This window comes from Lipomyces doorenjongii (assembly GCF_038497915.1).
Source record: "Lipomyces doorenjongii strain NRRL Y-27504 unplaced genomic scaffold V1508scaffold_155, whole genome shotgun sequence".
Taxonomy (NCBI): Eukaryota; Fungi; Ascomycota; class Lipomycetes; order Lipomycetales; family Lipomycetaceae; genus Lipomyces; species Lipomyces doorenjongii.
The window spans coordinates 1-18,622 of record NW_027118222.1 but is presented as its reverse complement, the minus strand read 5'-3'; the positions used below and the strand labels follow the sequence as shown (position 1 = coordinate 18,622).

Genomic DNA, 18,622 nt, shown 5'->3' with positions numbered 1-18,622 from the left:
GGCCCGCTTGTAGTCATACTTACGATTAAATCTGGTTTTTAGCTCCGGGCGACGTTTAGTGAAATTTGAAGCCCAGTTCTTGCCCACCTTGCCTCGCACACGCGTAGCAAGCAGTTGATTGGCCATATCTTCAACATTAACTAGTCGAGGCGAATATCCAAGTCGAGGATGTGCTGAACAATAACCAATTCCTCGCTAGGCGTGAACTTTAAACTATTGGGTGTGGAATCGCGTCGTGAAAGGATGCCTTCGCGTCGTCGCTTGAGTGTCATTCTATTAACATTGTATGTCTTTGCAGCTTAAACTGTTACTCTGAATTTGGCCCCTATCAATAGCTTGGATGGCTAAGGATATTCTGCTTTCAGAGCCCGTTGATTGAATGTCAATTGGTGAATGCATTGATGATTTGAAGTTGTGTGGTGGTGTTTTTACGTTGGTGTGGCACACTCGCTTGTGTGGCACACTCGCTTATGAACTACTTTATCGAACTCATAATTAATTAATAAGGGGTTAGTAGAGAATAAGCGCGCCTACAATTGCGCATATACCAATTTATAGTTCAATACTCTAGTAACGGTTATGCGATGTTAGGACTCATTTGTCCCGCCACCGTAAGCGCGCCAAAAAGCCCTTAGGAGACTTTGCGGCGCTTATCGCGATCCTCCGCATGTCGCTCTCCGGATCTCACAGTTTGGGGCGAGTTAACCCAGTTATCCATGGCTTCCAATGTCCAACACATCGACAATGAGGAAAAGACAACGGTGGATACTTTGATAACGATTCTGGCGCGTTTACGTGAGCGTTCGTTTTCTCTCATGTTCGAGTATTCGAACAGGAGCATAGACGCCATCCCGATAGCCCATGCTCTGCTCGATGAAAGTTATGACCCCAGCGGACTGTCAAATGATCTATGGACACAGTTAACGAACACCTACGTGAAAAGAGCGCAGCTCTCGCAGTTTTTGAGACCGGCTGGTGGATCGTTTAGTAGAGTTACGATTTTGCGAGGATTCACCCCAAGAACACCGCTAACTTGGGACGACGTTGCAGAACGCTTTCAACACTTGACCTTTCTGGACGAGTTAGTGAGATGGACGCTTCCATTGTATGAGATGTTGATCGATTTGAAGACCAAGGGCAAAACTCCTACACCATCTGATAGGAACACAGCTTCCAGGAAGCAAAAGAATTTGAAGCAACTGGTATAAAAACGACGTTCTCAGTTAATGGAATGTAACTGGCTAATGCTCATCTACATAGCTACTAGCCCGCGATGGCCAGTTTAGTGTTGTGGGAGGGGTAATGGAAGACACAGGACCGTTGCCAATCCCCGCGCCGCCTAATGGCAGGGCAACGCTTCATGCTGCTCATATTATCCCCTTCAATGCCAGTAATCGTAGTCCATTGAGGGTTATGCTTTCTAAATTTGCAGGTCAAGAGATGGAAACTTTACTAACTGGCCAAAGCATCGACGATCCATCTAATGCACTCTTATTAGATGCCTTGACTCACGAGGCTTTTGACAATTTCAAATTTGGTCTGGAATGCCGAGATGGCCACTACTTTCTCAGAATACTAGTGCAAAGGGGGGATTTACCTCTACAGGTTTCTCAGCACTTTGAGGGTGACGAACTCTTCTTTGGCCAAGGACCTGAACGGGTTGCATTACCTTCAGCTCTCCTTTGCAATATCCAATTGGCGGTTGGTCGTGTATTACGTGCAAGTGGTGCAGCAGAAACTATAGATAAGATTCTTGAAGATGAAGATGATTTTAATTGCGGGAATCTGGAAGGTGATTATGGGCTTCGAGTGAGTGCGTCATATCTTGAGAGAGAATTGAGAGCTTTGCAAGGTCTTAACGAGTTGGCTATCGATCGGCAGGACGGTATCATATACTCGGATAGCGACGAGGATCTTCCAGTTACTACTCATGCGATATGTACATAAAAGGTTGCAGATAGCGTCCCACTGCGTTACAGACTCCCTCGTCACTGCCGAGAGTCAAATCTCGCTAACGGAGAGTAAAGCGACGGAACAAATTCGTCGGCGAATTGATCCATAAAGACGATTAGTCACTTTTGGTGGACTACAAAGCAGAAGTACAACGTAATCGCGGCCGGATACAGCGGCATGGCTGATAGACTACGGGGTCATGATCAATATATACACGTCCACGGCAGAGACAGCGGTTTAACTAATGCGAAGTCAGCGGTCTCATTCATCAGGACGAGTAGCCGCGTTTGATTTTTGATTGTTAGGCGTCTGGTCGCGCATTGGTTGTGCCGCTTCATCGATTATAACAATTATTTTACACTAACCTACTAACTATAGTTAACTTCAAACACCCTTACCGAACTTTAAATGCAACATTATATGGCCGTTGAGGAGGTAAAGAAGTTGATGTCTAATCACTTAGAACTGGTCAGAATGTATGAGTTAACTGTCCGTACAATGATTTAGAACTGTGAGTTTATGCAGTTATGCGTTTCAAGCGAGTTGAGACCTAAGCAAAAATAACCCTTGGCCCTAGATTTTACTGCGCAGCCCTAGTACCTGATGTTTAAACTTTAATGCAAGCTATTTTATTTTCGACTCCAAATACGGTCGTCATTATTGGCGTGGATGCCGAGTGGAACAGAGATCCGATAGTGCAGATTTAGTGCAGTTGACATTCAAGGACACGGTTGTGCTGATACGTCTGTACAGAATGCGTGAGTGCCCAATACGCCTTCAGGAACTCCGAACAAGCCCGGCTTTAATGAAAGTTGGGTGTCGCGTGAACGGGGACTTTACCAGAATAGTAAAAATTTTTCTTTTTGCATTGTGAGTTACATTTATCGCTACATATCTTATGCCAACAAATTATTAGTGATGGTTGGCGTTAACCCAAACCCTCTCTTTTCCTGATTATGAGTATCGAACTAATAATTAATTAATAAGGGGTTAGTAGAGAATAAGTGCACCTAAACTTACGCACATACCAATTTATAGTTCAATCCTCTAGTGACGGTTGTGCGATATTGGGACTCATTTGTCCCGCACCCCAAAACAAACCCTTTAGAGACGTTGCGGCGCTTATCTCGATCCTTCACGCATGTCGCTCTCCGGATGTCGCCGTTTGGGGCGAGTTAACCCAATTATCCATGGCTTCCAGTGTCCAACAGATCGACAATGAGGAAAAGACAACGGTGGATACTTTGATAATGATTTTGGCTCGTTTACGTGCGCGTTCGTTTTCTCTCCTGTTCGAGTATTCGAACAGGAGCATAGACGCCATCCCGATAGCCCATGCTCTGCTCGATGAAGGTTATGACCCCAACGGACTGTCAAATGATCTATGGACACAGTTAACGAACACCTACGTGAAAAGAGCGCAGCTCTCGCAGTTTTTGAGACCGGCTGGTGGATCGTTTAGTAGAGTTACGATTTTGCGAGGATTCACCCCAAGAACACCGCTAACTTGGGACGACGTTGCAGAACGCTTTCAACACTTGACCTTTCTGGACGAATTAGTGAGATGGACGCTTCCGTTGTATGAGATGTTGATCGATTTGAAGACCAAGGGCAAAACTCCTACACCATCTGATAGGAACACAGCTTCCAGGAAGCAAAAGAATTTGAAGCAACTGGTATAAAAACGACGTTCTCAGTTAATGGAATGTAACTGGCTAATGCTCATCTACATAGCTACTAGCCCGCGATGGCCAGTTTAGTGTTGTGGGAGGGGTAATGGAAGACACAGGACCGTTGCCAATCCCCGCGCCGCCTAATGGCAGGGCAACGCTTCATGCTGCTCATATTATCCCCTTCAGTGCCAGTAATCGTAGTCCATTGAGGGTTATGCTTTCTAAATTTGCAGGTCAAGAGATGGAAACTTTACTAACTGGCCAAAGCATCAACGATCCATCTAATGCACTCTTATTAAGCCCTGATGAGCATCAGGCTTTTGACAAATTCAAATTTGGTCTAGAATGTCAAGATGGCCACTACTTTCTCAGAATACTAGTGCAAAGGGGAGATCTACCTCTACAGTTTTCTCAGCACTTTGAGGGTGACGAACTCTTCTTTGGCCAAGGACCTGAACGGGTTGCATTACCTTCAGCTCTCCTTTGCAATATCCAATTGGCGGTTGGTCGTGTATTACGTGCAAGTGGTGCAGCAGAAACTATAGATAAGATTCTTGAAGATGAAGATGATTTTAATTGCGGGAATCTGGAAGGTGATTATGGGCTTCGAGTGGGTGCGTCATATCTTGAGAGAGAATTAAGAGCTTTGCAAGGTCTTGACGAGTTGGCTATCGATCGGCAGGACGCTATTATAGACTCCGATAGCGACGAGGATCTTCCAGTTAATACTCATGCGATATGTACATAAAAGGTTGCACATAGCGTCCCACTGGGCTACAGACTCATCCGTCACTGCCGAGAGTCAAATCTCGCTAACGGAGAGTAAAGCGACGGAACAAATTCGTCGGCGATTTGATCCGCAAAGAAGATTAGTCACTTTTGGTGGACTACAAAGCAGAAGTACAACGTAATCGCGGCCGGACACAGCGGCATGGCTGATGGACTACGTGGTCATGATCAATATCCACGGCAACGAGAGAGACAGCGGTTTTCTCCGCACTGCCATGAAAGATGTTGTCGGTGTTTTAACTATTGCGAAGTCAGTAGTCTCATGCCGCTCTCATCGATTATAACAATATTTTTCACTAACCTACTAACGTGATCGGCAAGCGAGCGGACCACCTGTTAATTTTTTTCACACGCCTTCTAGGTCTACTTTTATAACGTAGTAGCCATGGCCCAAAACGATCAAAGTAAGGAAGGAAGAATTCTCTTAGCAATTCAAGCCTATAAAAGAGGCGAAATTTCAAGTATTAGGAGCGCTTCGCGTTTGTACGATGTTCCCTACACTACGCTTCACTCCCTTTAAACGGACGCATATCACTACGCGATTCTATCGCATCGGCTGGAAAAGTCACTCAAATCGAAGAGGAAGTGTTTCTAGAATAGATACATAAGATGGATAAGCGGGGACTTCTCCTAGAGTTGCGGACGTGCGAAAAATGGCCGATTTACTTCTTACGAAGCGTGCCGAATCAGTTTCCCAAGAGCCCATTAAAGTCGGTGAGAAATGGGTGCGTAATTTATCAGTAGACAAGTGGGCGATAATAAATATCTCGCTTTGCTGCATCATTCAGCCAACTAATCAGCTTTGCAATTGTGCCTATATATAAAGTAAATGAAATTGTCGTGCGATTTGCAAATGCGTGCCAACCACCATGACGGATATATGCAACCGCACAGAGCATTTCGTCCCATAAAGAGGCATCCTATAGTCGGACTCGACAGTGAATACTGACATGGTCAATTGTAAATGCTAGCCGAACCGTTGTCAAGGCTATCGCGATATTTCTGTCCGCGGGGCGCACTCTACAAAACCCTTCTAGAATGTCATCATGGTCGCCCATAGTCGCCAGTCAAGGTTTTTCCGACAAAATCGCGACGACTGAAACTTTCGTAGGATTTTTTTGGTCCAGAGCTTAGTACACTCCACCTTCAAATATCTTCTCTTAACAGACAGAGGGATAGATATCGCAGGGATAGATATTGACACTATTAGTGACCAATGGCGTTGGCGCGTGGCTTGTCGGTGCCCTTACGGCCGCTCGTGTTGTCCACGAGGAGGAATGGACCTGCGGGATGCCGTGGCACTCTTAGTGCCATCGTTCCAGGTATGTATGTCTATTACTCTGCACTATGATTGTCCCGTGCAACTCTGAGAAAACAGTGCTAATCAATTTTGTGACCGATAGTTGCCAAACCATCGCAGGTAACGGTGCGCAGTATATTCTCCACGCGACTCAATCTTGCCAATTTCTTGGGCGGCCGAGGGGATTCCGGAAATAAGAACGACGACAATGACAATCGCAAAAAGTCTGGAAAGAAAACGCCGAAAGCCGATGATGCTGAAGAAAGCGAAGGTTCACTTTTCGATTCGCTGGCTCCCAAGTCTGAGAGCCGACCGGAATTGTTTGAGAACTTGGATAAGAGCGTCGAATATCGACGCCGACAAGCCGAGATTACGAAGACTGACGAAGAGAGGGAACGAGACCGACTAAATGAGGCATTGGACCGTTATGGTGCCGACAGTGAGACTGGGAAGCTGGCGGAGCAAGTTGATGGAGCGGCACAAAAGGCTATCACCATGCCCCAGGATGATACAGAACTTATGGCTAGAATCAGACCCGAACCAAAAACAGCTCTGGATCATTACCTGGGACCGTTACGAAAAGCGGTTTATCTCAAGCAGACGACAGGCGTTGAAGACTTGCTCATTAAAGGCAAGAAGTACAAACTGAAGCTGTCCGCGAGGGAAAAGGAATTGATTGAGCCAAGTGTGTGGCTAAAGTCGCATACCCAGAAAGGTAGTATTAAGAAGGTCACGCCCTTCCTTCGGTCTCTGCGACGGATGAATATCCACCAGGCGATCGCGCACTGCCATTTCAATACCAAGGCTATCGCAAGAGACATGGAGAAATTATTATATCGCGGCATTGAGGAGGCCAAAGCGATGGGAATTCCCGAAACGGGACTATATATCGATCAGATTTGGTCCGGAAAGGAGCCCAAACCAAAGGCTGTCCAGCCATTCTTACGCGACATCAAGGGAAGGGGTCGAATGGGTATTATGAAGCGGAAGGAGCACCACGTTCAGGTTATCTTGAAGACACCAGTTACGAAAAGAAGAATCGCGAAGAATAAGGAGGAAAAAATGATGAACAAGAACCCATGGATTCCAGTCGCAAACAAGCCTATTTATGATAAGACTGGAGCTCATTATACGTGGTGAAGACGGTTAATATGTATAAAACGGAATCTGTATCGATAACCACTTAATTTGTACATAAATATATTGGAAGCCTATACGATCATCCATTTCATGTCACTAAATAGTACAAGAGTCATAAACGTCGAAGCAGTCAGAGTAAACAAACTAATACCAAGAAGTCGTTGGGAAACTTTCTTAAGAGAATTTTTTAATCAAGCGAAATCAGATACGTCTAAAAAAATCTGGTAATCAGGTACCACGTAGCTCCAACAAATCGGATTGCTGCCATTGCTGCTACAGACCAAAGAACAACTTTCAAATACGTGTCCGCGATGTAGCTTTGCGTAGCGCTGATGCCGTCCGAGGTGTTGTTATTGCTTGAGGAGCCACCCAAACTAGCTATACCAGCTGTCTGTAGTACAACAGCCACAATAACGAAATTACTCAACATCCAAACTAAAACAACGACAGAACGAACCAGCGCATAGTAATCCTTCTCCTTTTCCTCGGGAGTTGGCGTCTCCGGCTTTTCCTCTAGCTTTTCCTTGATGACATCAAGATTGGCTAAATACGCGGTGTCTATCTCGCTTGTCTTCGTTGGCAGTGCAATTTTAATTTGGCCCGTGTCGGTAGTCTTCGCGACACCGAGGTCGGTCTTGTTGCCAGTGTCGCCTTTCGTACCCCATGAAATATCGTGAATATTGCAGAACGCGTACACATTCAGGACGTTAATATACGACGGACTTAGAAGCAAGTATTGGATAAACTAAGACCGATTAGCAGCATGAATTAGACGGTGATAGAAATAGAAGCATACGCTATGGAACATATGCCCAAACTCGAAAAACATGAAGGAGGCAACGAAATATAACACGTAGGTAGATCCCAGCGAGACAACAATACCTCGAAGGACAGAGTTAGTGAAGAAATCCTTGACGGTAATACCCCCCTGCCTTGCCGCGTCGTTTACCACGGCTTGTACGGCTTTGACAGATATAAAGACGACTGCAAACCCCAGATAGACCATCAAAACTGCGAAGAAGATCACCATAATATAGTACGCGGCCTTTGTACCTTTCGGTTTATTACCAAAAGATAAAACGAAACATGTAACAAGGCATCCCATGTATAACCACTCGAACACAACGCCAAGATATTTTCCGGGACTGAAGTGCATATTGTCAGCACCGAGACTGGAAGTTAACAGCCGGAACACGAGGAAGAAGTTGCCGATTCCAAACCAAGAAAAGAGCATTGAGAACGTCTGGTAGAAGAACTCGACGTGCAACATTAGCTTTCGTAACACAGAGTGATGCGATCGCCAGATACTGAAGACATGCGTAATTGAGTACAATGCCGCAAAGAAAGATCCATTGAGCCACCGCCTTCGCTGTAAAACCAATTCAGGAAGTCTGTCCGGGACATCAGTCTCCGCATGAGCAGATTTGACGTAGCGCAGTACCCACGAAGCACCTCTCTTTGCAACAAGTTCAAAGCAGAGAATTCGATCTTCAGCAAGGTACATATTCGCGGTAAAAATACCAGCATGAGTTTGCAATGTTTCGCCTTTAAAGTACTTCTCCAACGGACCCTGACCGTTCACATCGTTCTGCAATGCAATATAACGATAGGCCGAAAACGCACCCGGAAGAACCGAGATAAATCCAAATGCGGACTCCAGAGGTTTGTCGAGAATGTTCGACATTTTGTACTCAAAGTTCTGAGCAGCAACAAGCGGATTAACTAAGTTCTTGCCGGCCTTTCCGAGATCTGCTCGAATTTCACCACAAGCGCCGCCAACATGCTGATTTCTATAAAACTCAAGCCAAAGGTGATATAAAGAGTCGCTTCCAGGCTTCGTACCTGCGTCAAGCAAAACGCAAACCGTTGGTTCCATAATCGGCCCAAACGCGTCAAAGAACCACCTATGAGAATTTATCTTCTTGGCATTCTTTTCCTTGATGCAGAACAGTAATTGGACGGGGAACATCTGGCTCTTGGAGCTATCGCTGGCAGCGAACGAGACTGTTGGGTTGGTTCGGGAGATTCCAATCTGTGTGGTGTATTCGTATAGGTGCGCTGTGACAGGCTTGTCATCGACTGCATTTACGGCGACGCCATCCTGGTAGCAGCCTAATGCAGACATGACTGCTCGAGCACGAGGATTGCACTTTTCACGGCCATCCGCGACAACACAGACGACGATCTTCTTCCAACCCTCTGGCCCCCAGACCTCAGCGCCTGGTTTTCCTTTCTTAAGCTTGCAAAAGTAGTAGATATTTTCAAACACGCCTTTGAGAGTTCTTGCCAGTAAAATATCGTCCTCATTGTACATCGTCACAACAATAAACAACTCGGTTTGGCGCGGGGGTGTATACAAGCGCTGCCGTAGCGTGAAATTCATTTTCGAAAAATTTGTTGGCGTTGTAGTTGCCGCCGAATACCGCATATGAGTAAACTCGCGGTCTGCGGTATTCGCGCTTCTCTTCAGAAGCTCACTCGAAACGGGGCAGTCCAGGACCAAGTTACCCCGGAATAGCCGAACACGTTTGGTGGTGAGATGACGTCGCGGTTGTTGTCCTTCGGCAGGGAGCAAAGGACGCTCGCCCACTTCAAACTCGTCTTCGCCAACATCTTCTCTTGGGTAATTCTGATAGGGGCCGACCGTGCTTGTTGGAGCATATCCATCCGCCAATATGTTTTCAGGATATTGTTCCTGCTGGTAATACCCTTGAGCGTCGGGATAGCCTTGCAAATCCTCGTCGTCCGTATAATCGTCTTCATCTTCTGCGTCATCGTACGTGTTGAGATCATATGTGCCACCATGGAAGTTTCCGTTATAATAGGTATTATCATATGAGTCATGTGGCGACGGGGACATATTGTATTGGCCGAGCTGGTGATGATCTAGGTGCTGAACGTCAACCATTCCCGGTCGCTGAGGAAAGGATGTAAGAGGGTAAGTATCCTCTTGTCCTTCATAGATGTCCGACGCATCTTTGTCATTGGGGACTGCGAAGACTGACTGCGGCATTGCTGGCAAGGGGCTAATAGGTCGATGAGTGGTATTGACATAGTGATCATAAGCTGGTTGATATGTCTGAGTGACCGGCTGATTCAGATACGCTGGATATCCGGGCGACGTCATACGGGGATGTGGAGAAGTGTATGGTGACGTGACGTCGCCGTGAGGATCTGAATGCATGGGGGTGTCCGCGTCGTCCTCATCTGACTCGTCGCTCATTGGAGCATCATAGAGGACGTTCTGATTCATACCAGTCTGGTATGGCTGTGGAATAGGTGGCATATGAGTCGGGAAGGCATTCGAAGCACCATATAGCCCTTCATCGTCTATCCGAAGAATTTAGCGAGAACTTGAACCTCGACAACCGAGACACTTACCGTGCGGCTGTTGGTTCGACATGAGGAGCCCCTTAAATAAAGTAAAACTTTCTGTAATTTTTGCAGAACCAGGACAGCTGAATCAAACGTAATTAGATAGTAAGGACGAAATTTGTCAAGCTAAAAGCGATGTATAACAGGAGTCTACTTATACTATTGAAACGACAGCGGGCGCAGGAGGCGGAGCGCTTTTGTCGACATACCCCTGGGGGCTGACGCACGCGTGTGGCTCTCGTCGCTATTCAAGGCCTTTGTACTAAGAATTCAGGGTCATCTCTCGTTTCGCGCCGCGCCTAGGGAAAGCTAATTTTATGCCAGCCGTGGAGTTTTCAGCCGACGCATCACCGCCACACTCGCGTGGCTTTTATTTTTATCTCATCGTCCGAAAAAAGCTGAATAAAGGCATTTGAAGACATCTCATTGGCATTATTGCGTGCCAGAGAGTACACTGACCGTGTAGAGAAAATATTGAGATCTGAGATAATCGCTAACTGACAATCGTTGAGGGTGTACTCATGTGCACTTGCTTTAAACTATATATATGAGACGCCTATACCAGAAAAGAAAAGATATGCTTATCCATTATCCGTGTACACAAATAAATCGCGTATGTACGAGCCATAGCAGCTGAGTATATGAAAATCAACTCCGATGTATCCCTGTAATCTAATTTCAACAAATGAACCGACATACGCCAGTATCTCCCTTATTACGCTGTTCCGGTCGCAAGTTTCTTCAAGAACGTTCGAGAAAAGTGATCTAGTTGCCGGAAACTGCTCTGAAAACCATCAGGACCACCATAGTACGGATCGCTGATGATCTTGTCCATCCTGGCATCCTCGCAGTATGCACCGAAAAGCATTACTGTACATGTCGTTAGTTGTCATCCGCTTAGAAAGAAGCACCCAATCTTACTCTTTGATTTACTCCCTCGTGGCTGCATGTATTTCAAGTCTTCTAGGTTTTCCCTATCCTGCAGAAGGTCAATGAAATAACTCAAACAGCAAAATCGACTAATACCGACTCACCATAGCAAAGATGTAATCGAATCTCTCAAAATCAGATAACCGCTAAATTGCAACAGCACGTTATTGTAGGCCCACATTGAGAAACCAGCAACGAACATACCACTTGGCGTGACACATGGTTCACTGGGACACCGTTTGCACGACATGTCTGCACTGTTCGCCTGTCAGGTCCATCCCCAGAATGAAATCCGCTCGTGCCGAAGGAATCAATTTCGTTGATCAAGTGTGAAAGCTTCATCTCGCTCGTGGCATGTCGCAACACGGCCCTGTAACCATCGGTTGGTAATCAAGTTCAAGAACGCTAAAAAGTGCAAAATCAAACGGTTGCGTACTCAGCCATCGGTGACCGACAACTATAGGCAACAATTAGTTTCCTAGCGGCCGACTGCCACTGCAGATAATGTACACTCACATGTTCCCTAAGCAACAAAAGGCGACGGAGATCTTGTTGTCACCCGAATTCGAAGGCTCCCTCGTCATGTTGTACGTATGTCAGAATCAAGTCTTACTAAAGTGTGGATTACGAGATGTACGATTCAATATTCTTGAGTAGAAGGTATTGCTGAGGCTGCTCTGCGCACATGCACTCCACGCGTAATCTCGTTGTTTGGAAAAGAGATCGTACGGCGGCTTTATTGGAAACAAGTCTGGCGCGTGACTTCTTGCTGTGGATTGCAGACTGCTCTGTCGCTATAGTTTATGGGGGTCCACAGGTTGGGTGGGTTTAAGGATATGGATCTGTGTAATGATGGTGCAAGGTTGCTCTGATCGGGCCCGGGATCCCACGTTGCCACCAGAGACATCGAAATCTGACCCAACTCTCAGATTGAGCTGATTTGGTCATTCCTTCGTGGGTGCCAACTGACCCCCACTCTGCCTGTTCCGGGTTCACGGATCGAGAGTATAAACGCTTAACTCGCCCTTTATATTATGCGACAGGTAAATTTAGATCTCGGGCAACGACATATCCCGCTAAAGTTAGGATTTGTTCTATGTAGTCCATAACTACGAGGGCACCCGTAGATCCTATCCAAAGATATCTCTCTATTCTCTGATGGAGGAGTGGCTTAACGTTAGGCGAAATTTACCTAAGTTTATGGAACTAACCCCCACCTTATGGTGCTTCCGTGAAATCAATTCACTTGATGTGCTCCATTTACGTCAATCTGCAGAAAGGCATCTGCCAACGACGGTCTGGGTGAGATTCCAAGAGATTTTATTCGCATCCGCTTGCACACTCTATAACATTTGAAGTCCGACACGTAATCTAAAATACAGACGTATACACCATTTTGTCTCGACCATCGTGCCTATAGTGCACTCGACAGTCTTTATCGCATGCAACTCTCTGTAAGACTGCCAGATTTTTCTCAATCACATAAAGCCTGTACCAGCTAAGGTACGTAGACCTGCGTGGTCCTGTAAGAGAATGGATTAAACATTAAATGGAATTTGCAAGAGTGCAGACATTAGGGTAATGCTGATGATTCTTGCGGCCTTGTGCCATTGTACTAGCAGGAACCAGCAGACGATTGTTGATGACTAGTTATACATGGAGATATTTGTCAAATCGTTCCGCACAATAATTCAGCACCACCGACTGGACCACCGCAGTCAGAATAATCACCCTGCATTGGCCTCCCACGCGGCCGATGGTAACTCTATTGTGTGATAAGTTCAGGGATCAGCTTAAGCAGGTGGGGGGAAATATCATCCCAAAATAAGGTTACAGGCAGCGGTATGCGTACGCGACACCGCAAGGACGCGTCGTGAAATTGTCGCATTTACGCGAAGTTTGTCGATAAAACAACAACAATCTACAGTCCCAAACACGAGTGAATTGGCGTGTAATCGGCATGATGATTTAAATACAAGGTGCCGGAAATGCCTTCAACACCAACATTTCCTCGTTTCGGCACCCGAGAGCGATCGTGCTCGGCGTCTCTCTTGCCCAGCAGTGACGATATCTCTGAAAATATTTCGGACGACGACTGTCGTAACGAGGATGAGGCGGAGCATGTGACGTGGCTGACGTCAGATACTCCTCGTCGATGGACGATTACAGCGCCATCTGTTACTGTGGAGAGTGGGCATGCGGGTCAGAAGGGGTATGCTGTTGAGAGGTGCCGGAAGATGTTTCCGGCGTTTCCACAAGAACAACTAAATACCACGCCTTCTCACCATGCGAGCAGTAGAGATGTAACGGACTCGTCAGGACCGCCCAGGTTACCAACACGATCCTTAGCTCGAGGCGAGTTAAATAGTTGCGAGGGCACACCGGCACGATCGCGCACGGTAGCATTCAATGCTGTCGATGACGCATGCGAATTAATGATACATAGTGACGACATCGAGGAAGAGAGTGACCTAAGTCTAGGCATTAAGCGAAAAGGGGAAAATGATAGTGATTCTGAGGGCTCTCAAGTCCCTGTGCTTCGTCCAAGTCCCAAGCACAGCAGTGCTGCTCCAATATGGCGAGCTAATCGTCGCGCAATGAACTTAAGGTCAGAGGAAGACTCAGACGCTATTGAGATTATATCATCGCAAGAGGATACTGTGTCGACTCGTCCTTCAAAAATGCGGATAATTGATGATATCGAAACACAAATACCTAGTCTACCTGCAGCTGGTCGCGATCCTATCGAAGACACGTCCCAAGTCCTCGACACGCAGTTCCGAGAAACACCAGCAGTTATTAGGTACAGCCGGGCAGGAGTGATCGACCTTGATCTCATATCACCTTCTATTCCACATTCAATTGTTGGGGGCGAAGTACCAGAAGAAGTGACAGACGAAGAATTAGAGGATGTGCAGAGCGAGAAATCATTCAAGACACCAAGGCCTGTTTGGCCTCGGTTTCTGCCTCTCATGCCGTCACCGTCTGCAAAGACAAAATCACTTGTCACCGGGTCGCAAATTGCTAGGCGAATTCAGCAGAACCCATGTTATGACATGTCATCTACTCCTCCATTTTCCACGTCGAAGCCAGGATATCCTCAGACTCCTACCGCCACTAAGACAGTCCAGCAAAATAAAAGTCAGTCTAAATATACGACTGGAATTGCCGGGTTAGTCGCGTCGTGGGTGCTCAAAGTGCACAGCGACGTCCAATTGAATTCGTTGGCAGGGACAGTTAGTCCTTCTGTGGTTATTTCAAAGCGTCGGGCAGATAATATGGACGCAGTCAAAGCGGCCGGGATCAAAACGAGACGAGGTGTACGGACATATGAGTTTTGGAAAGTCTTACTGAATAATAAAGGATATAGCTACGGCAGCAAGAATTATGCCGGGTTTACGCTTGTGCATTTGCAGAGGTGTGACAGACAGCACGAGTGTTCGAGTGATGATGATTTTGGCATACAGAGTCCTGGCGAGCGAGAGAAGGCCTGGGCATTCCTATTTGATGCTACGAATGTCTCGTCATTGGTTGCGACCAACGGTGGGCCGAACGATGTGTCTTTGACGACCATGATGTTGAGCGACATGCGATTAAGCAGAGGCACGATATTGCGGCTTTATAAGCCTGTCTGGAGGGTCCATGTGACCGATCACGATATGGATGCGTTTTTCAAGGCAGGGTACGACAGCTATAGCGATAAGGGGGTCTTGCTGGTTTGTATTAATTGGCAAATCGTGGAATAAGGTTATGGACGGAAATATACCATTTGCTACATCATTTGACTTAAAATAAAATCATAACCCTATAGTACACGACAATACATGTAGCCATAAACTCAGGATAATCCCGATAATTATGCTACGCGTTCAGCAGGGCCTCCAAATCATCAATATTGACATATTGAGGCTCAGCAGGCCTACGTTCATCTTCCTCAATTGTCTTGAAAAACGCTCGGGCTTTAGGGTTTTCAGCCAACGAGGATATTTTCTCATCTTTGAGCAAATGCTTACGACGTTTTGTCTCTCGCCTCTGTCGTCTTCTCTCCGCATATGCCGCTTCATCATCGGAATCTGACAAGTCGTATCCTCCTCGTTTGTGATGTTTCCGGAAGCCACCATGGACACCTTTGATCATCTCGTTGACGAGCTTCTCGTCTCGATCAAGTTCGTCGGCCCTGCGCAATTGTTAATAAAAAACGTCAGAGAAAGTCAACCCAATGCACTCACGCGAACAACGCAGCTACGCGAGCCCTATCTGCGTTCTCATCCACGTTATCATTCACCATAGCCTCCAACTCCGAATCATATTCATCTTCATCTGATTCACTGTCTAGATCACTAGCACCACCAACACCCTTCCACTCGTCATCTGACTCCTCGGCATGCTCGTCGAACATTTCCTTCATTATGCGCGATTTCTTTAGTCGTCTGACGAGCTTATCTTGTTTGCCCTGTGCTTTTAGCATTGTGGAAAACGACGTCACTGCTTTAGAGGGTTCGGTGTCGGCGGCAGTTAGATGACGATTAAGCTCTGGACTGGAATAGTGACGTTTGGATTTTGTCAGGTTCAGTGACAAGCCATCATCATATGCATCACTCTGGTCCGTAGAACGGCTTATCTTGAGCTCGGAAGAGGATGGGAACAATGGCGATGAATCGGCATTTCGAGGTGGAAGTTGTAGTAATGGAGGAGTCTGACAGACATTAGTGTACTGAAGCCCACCCATTATGTCAGTAAGTCCAGCGACATACCTTCACCTGCAATAGCTCGTCGTTGCCGTGGATATTCTCCAGGTTGTCACCATCGTCCTGGGTTGGTTGGAAAAACTGGGTTAGGCCAGGTTCAGGCTCATCACGCGTATCTACGTGGTCGTCGGCATCTTCCTCGCTCTCACCGACGACTTCGTCGTCGTCGTCGATGTCCTCTTCCGCTTCATCGGAGAGAAATTCGGCAATATCTTCCTCTTCATACTCGTCTTCGTCCTCCTCCTCATCTTCCTCCTCATCAACAAAATTCTCCTCGTCGTCTACTTCGCCATTCCGCCTTCGTTCACGTTTTTCCCTCTTGCGAGTCTCTTCTGCATTTCTTCTCTCCCGCTCCAATAGGTCCTCAATAATTTCTTCTTCTTTCTTCTTCTCTTCTGCAGATAGGATTTTACCCCCTTTTGCAAGAATCTCTGCCTGTTTCTCCTCCATTTCTTTTCTTGCCTGCTCACGTATTCTTGCCTGTAACATTTCGTCCAACTCACGATCAGTCATATAACCTCTCCTGCGCAATTGTTTGGACGGCGATTTGTATGCCGTGAGACGTCTCCACAGCGGCATCACCATTCGAGCCGAAACCTTCACATTATCGAGCGTGACTTTCTTCCTAGTACTCTTCTTAGCACTAGCCTGTCCAGGCGGTAAAATCTCAAGGTCAGAGTCAGAGTCATTATCTGACAGATGGACAATCGCCTTCTCCACTAGCCCCGCAGACTTCGCTTTGGCAGCCTTAATCATATACAGCGTGTCCTCAGGTAACTGGGCACGCAGGACTGTCAGGTCGTGTTTAACAGGAGTCGTCAAATTCGGATGATATTTCTTCAGATTTCCGTCTAATTTTCCTTTTGCCCAATCGTCTCCAGCTTTCTTTTTTTCTTGCGCGGATTTGATCAGGTCCCGGACCGAAACAGTATTGTTGATGACTTTGTGCCCGCAGTCATCTGAGTCGAGGTCTGAGTCGCGGTCAAGATCGGTCGTAGTTGGCAAGTTTTGCTGTTCCAGGAGGATTTTGTTCGGGTCGAGATGAGTGGCAGTACCGGATCCGTTCGCGTTCTCGTCATTCGGGTCTTGCAATGGCGAACTAGGTGGCGTGCTAGCTGTGTCTGAGCCTGGAGCTTGTGAGGAACTTGAGTTTGGGACGCCGGTGGCAAGGAAGGCTGATGGATTGAAGTTGAATTTGGCGAAGAGGGATTCTTTGGAGATTTTGTTGACTGTAAGGGGCTGTAGTGCCAATTGTCGGTCTAGGAATAGGTTAGTCATCCTAGTCTAAGTGACAACGTACGAATAGTACTTACTCCGCTGTATTCTGGCAGTTTCTTTGTTCATCTCCTCTAGAGCCTTCTTGCTCGCCTGTTCATAAATTAGCGTATCCGTTTAAACTAAGTACCAATACTGACCTTTCTGGGCGTCCTTTTCTTTGCCAATTGCGCTTCGAGTAACCGCTCCCGCTCCAATTCCTGCTCAAGCCGAATCCTCTCTTTTTCCTGCGCCTTGCGCGTTTCTTCCGCAGCGCGCTTCTTAGCTTCGATAGCTAACCGCTCTTCTCGCTTCTTGCGAATGTTATTTGTGAATGTCTTGTCGTGAAGCAAATCTCTCAAGTTATCAATATCATCGTCGTCGTCGAAGTCATCATCGTCGCCGTCACTGGAGAGGTCATCAAAACTGACTTTTCCGGTTCTTGCAAGCGCAGGTGTGTCGTGGTTGTCGTTATCGCTATCGGACATTTCTAGTTCAGAGAGGTCCTTCCCACGCGATGGCATACCGTTCTTAGTGGGAGTAACAGAAACTGCAGCTCCGTCGTCGTCACTCTCATCGTCTTTGTCATCGGAAAACATCGAGTCAAGCTGAAATGGACCGATGGCTGTAGACTTGCGTGGACGCGTCGTAGATTTTGGTCCTCGATTTTCTTTGTCCGAGCCATCGTCCTGGTTATCAGGAGCGCTTCGTCTCGCATCTTCGATAGCTGATGAGCTATTTTTTGGCGACGTCGTAGCTGGCGCCTTACCCTTCGCGAGCTGCAACAGCATCTTTCGCCGGACAGATTCATAGGACGAAGCTGCAGTATTTTCCCTTGCCGAATCCGAATTTTCAGTCGTGGAACTCCGTTTTTTCAACAGCGCAGCCAACCCACCTTTCTTCCTCGGCACCGCAACTTCGTGATCGGTACTCGACGTATCACTAGCACTGCCAGCGTCTTTCCCATCATCCCCACTGCCATCTTTTTCACTCCCGCCAGCAACGCCGCTGAGTAACCGTCTGACCCGTGAACGCGGAGTAAGCATTTCCTCACTACCATCAGGATCTCGCGATAGTTGTCGCGAAGGTGTCTTCGTTGGTGAGGACGCGATACTTGATTCAGCATCAGATTCAGGAAAAAGCAAGGTGTTCGGTGCGGGACGCGCTTTTGAAGCTGACGTCGTCTCGGCGTCAGACATATTAATATTGGAAACGGCGACAACCTGGCGGTATGATTTAGTCTGAGTCTGCGGTAAGTAGAGCCGGACGGGTCTCGATTGTCTCAGTGAATCAAGAAAGATAGCGGCATACTCGTGTACGGCGACTGGTCCAGATGAGGGACATCAACGCGTCGACGCGACAATTGTTATCCATGACGCAACGCGTTGGGTTAGCGCGTCTTGCAGGATTAGGGCTGCAGATGAGCCGCACATCTAACTTTGATCGGTGCGATTGATAAT

At 47.0% G+C, this 18,622-nt stretch overlaps 7 protein-coding genes across 7 annotated transcripts; 4 read left to right on the top strand and 3 right to left on the bottom strand.

Moving 5' to 3' along the window:
• Positions 1-716: 716 nt before the first annotated feature.
• V1508DRAFT_400964 (uncharacterized protein) lies at positions 717-1,947 on the top strand (the record flags this gene model as incomplete). The annotated part of the gene is made up of 2 exons (XM_066938383.1): positions 717-1,202; positions 1,261-1,947. The coding sequence occupies 2 exons, from the start codon at positions 717-719 to the stop codon at positions 1,945-1,947; spliced, it is 1,173 nt and encodes a 390-aa protein (XP_066792255.1).
• Positions 1,948-3,143: 1,196 nt separating this feature from the next.
• Positions 3,144-4,374, top strand: V1508DRAFT_435871 (uncharacterized protein; the record flags this gene model as incomplete). Its single annotated transcript, XM_066942082.1, has 2 exons — positions 3,144-3,629; positions 3,688-4,374. The coding sequence occupies 2 exons, from the start codon at positions 3,144-3,146 to the stop codon at positions 4,372-4,374; spliced, it is 1,173 nt and encodes a 390-aa protein (XP_066792254.1).
• A 1,067-nt stretch (positions 4,375-5,441) lies between these two features.
• Positions 5,442-6,962, top strand: V1508DRAFT_428391 (mitochondrial 54S ribosomal protein uL22m). Its single transcript, XM_066941787.1, has 2 exons — positions 5,442-5,737; positions 5,819-6,962. Exons 1-2 carry the CDS (start codon positions 5,632-5,634, stop codon positions 6,853-6,855), a joined length of 1,143 nt encoding a protein of 380 aa, XP_066792253.1. The 5' UTR covers positions 5,442-5,631; the 3' UTR covers positions 6,856-6,962.
• On the bottom strand, positions 6,895-10,447 carry V1508DRAFT_442795 (chitin synthase-domain-containing protein). Its single transcript, XM_066942356.1, has 3 exons — positions 10,237-10,447; positions 7,652-10,185; positions 6,895-7,600 (listed from the first exon to the last, which is right to left on the bottom strand). The coding sequence occupies exons 1-3, from the start codon at positions 10,256-10,258 to the stop codon at positions 7,067-7,069; spliced, it is 3,090 nt and encodes a 1,029-aa protein (XP_066792252.1). The 5' UTR covers positions 10,259-10,447; the 3' UTR covers positions 6,895-7,066.
• A 240-nt stretch (positions 10,448-10,687) lies between these two features.
• On the bottom strand, positions 10,688-12,129 carry V1508DRAFT_378025 (phosphotyrosine protein phosphatase I superfamily). The gene is made up of 6 exons (XM_066937618.1): positions 11,677-12,129; positions 11,597-11,617; positions 11,365-11,530; positions 11,265-11,306; positions 11,152-11,209; positions 10,688-11,100 (listed from the first exon to the last, which is right to left on the bottom strand). Exons 1-6 carry the CDS (start codon positions 11,742-11,744, stop codon positions 10,946-10,948), a joined length of 510 nt encoding a protein of 169 aa, XP_066792251.1. The 5' UTR covers positions 11,745-12,129; the 3' UTR covers positions 10,688-10,945.
• Positions 12,130-13,011: 882 nt separating this feature from the next.
• Positions 13,012-15,114, top strand: V1508DRAFT_428382 (uncharacterized protein). Its single transcript, XM_066941786.1, has one exon. The coding sequence runs from the start codon at positions 13,149-13,151 to the stop codon at positions 14,904-14,906; it is 1,758 nt and encodes a 585-aa protein (XP_066792250.1). The 5' UTR covers positions 13,012-13,148; the 3' UTR covers positions 14,907-15,114.
• V1508DRAFT_428381 (MRC1-like domain-containing protein) lies at positions 14,883-18,588 on the bottom strand. Its single transcript, XM_066941785.1, has 5 exons — positions 17,324-18,588; positions 17,222-17,276; positions 15,915-17,167; positions 15,390-15,856; positions 14,883-15,337 (listed from the first exon to the last, which is right to left on the bottom strand). Exons 1-5 carry the CDS (start codon positions 18,359-18,361, stop codon positions 15,022-15,024), a joined length of 3,129 nt encoding a protein of 1,042 aa, XP_066792249.1. The 5' UTR covers positions 18,362-18,588; the 3' UTR covers positions 14,883-15,021.
• Positions 18,589-18,622: the final 34 nt, after the last annotated feature.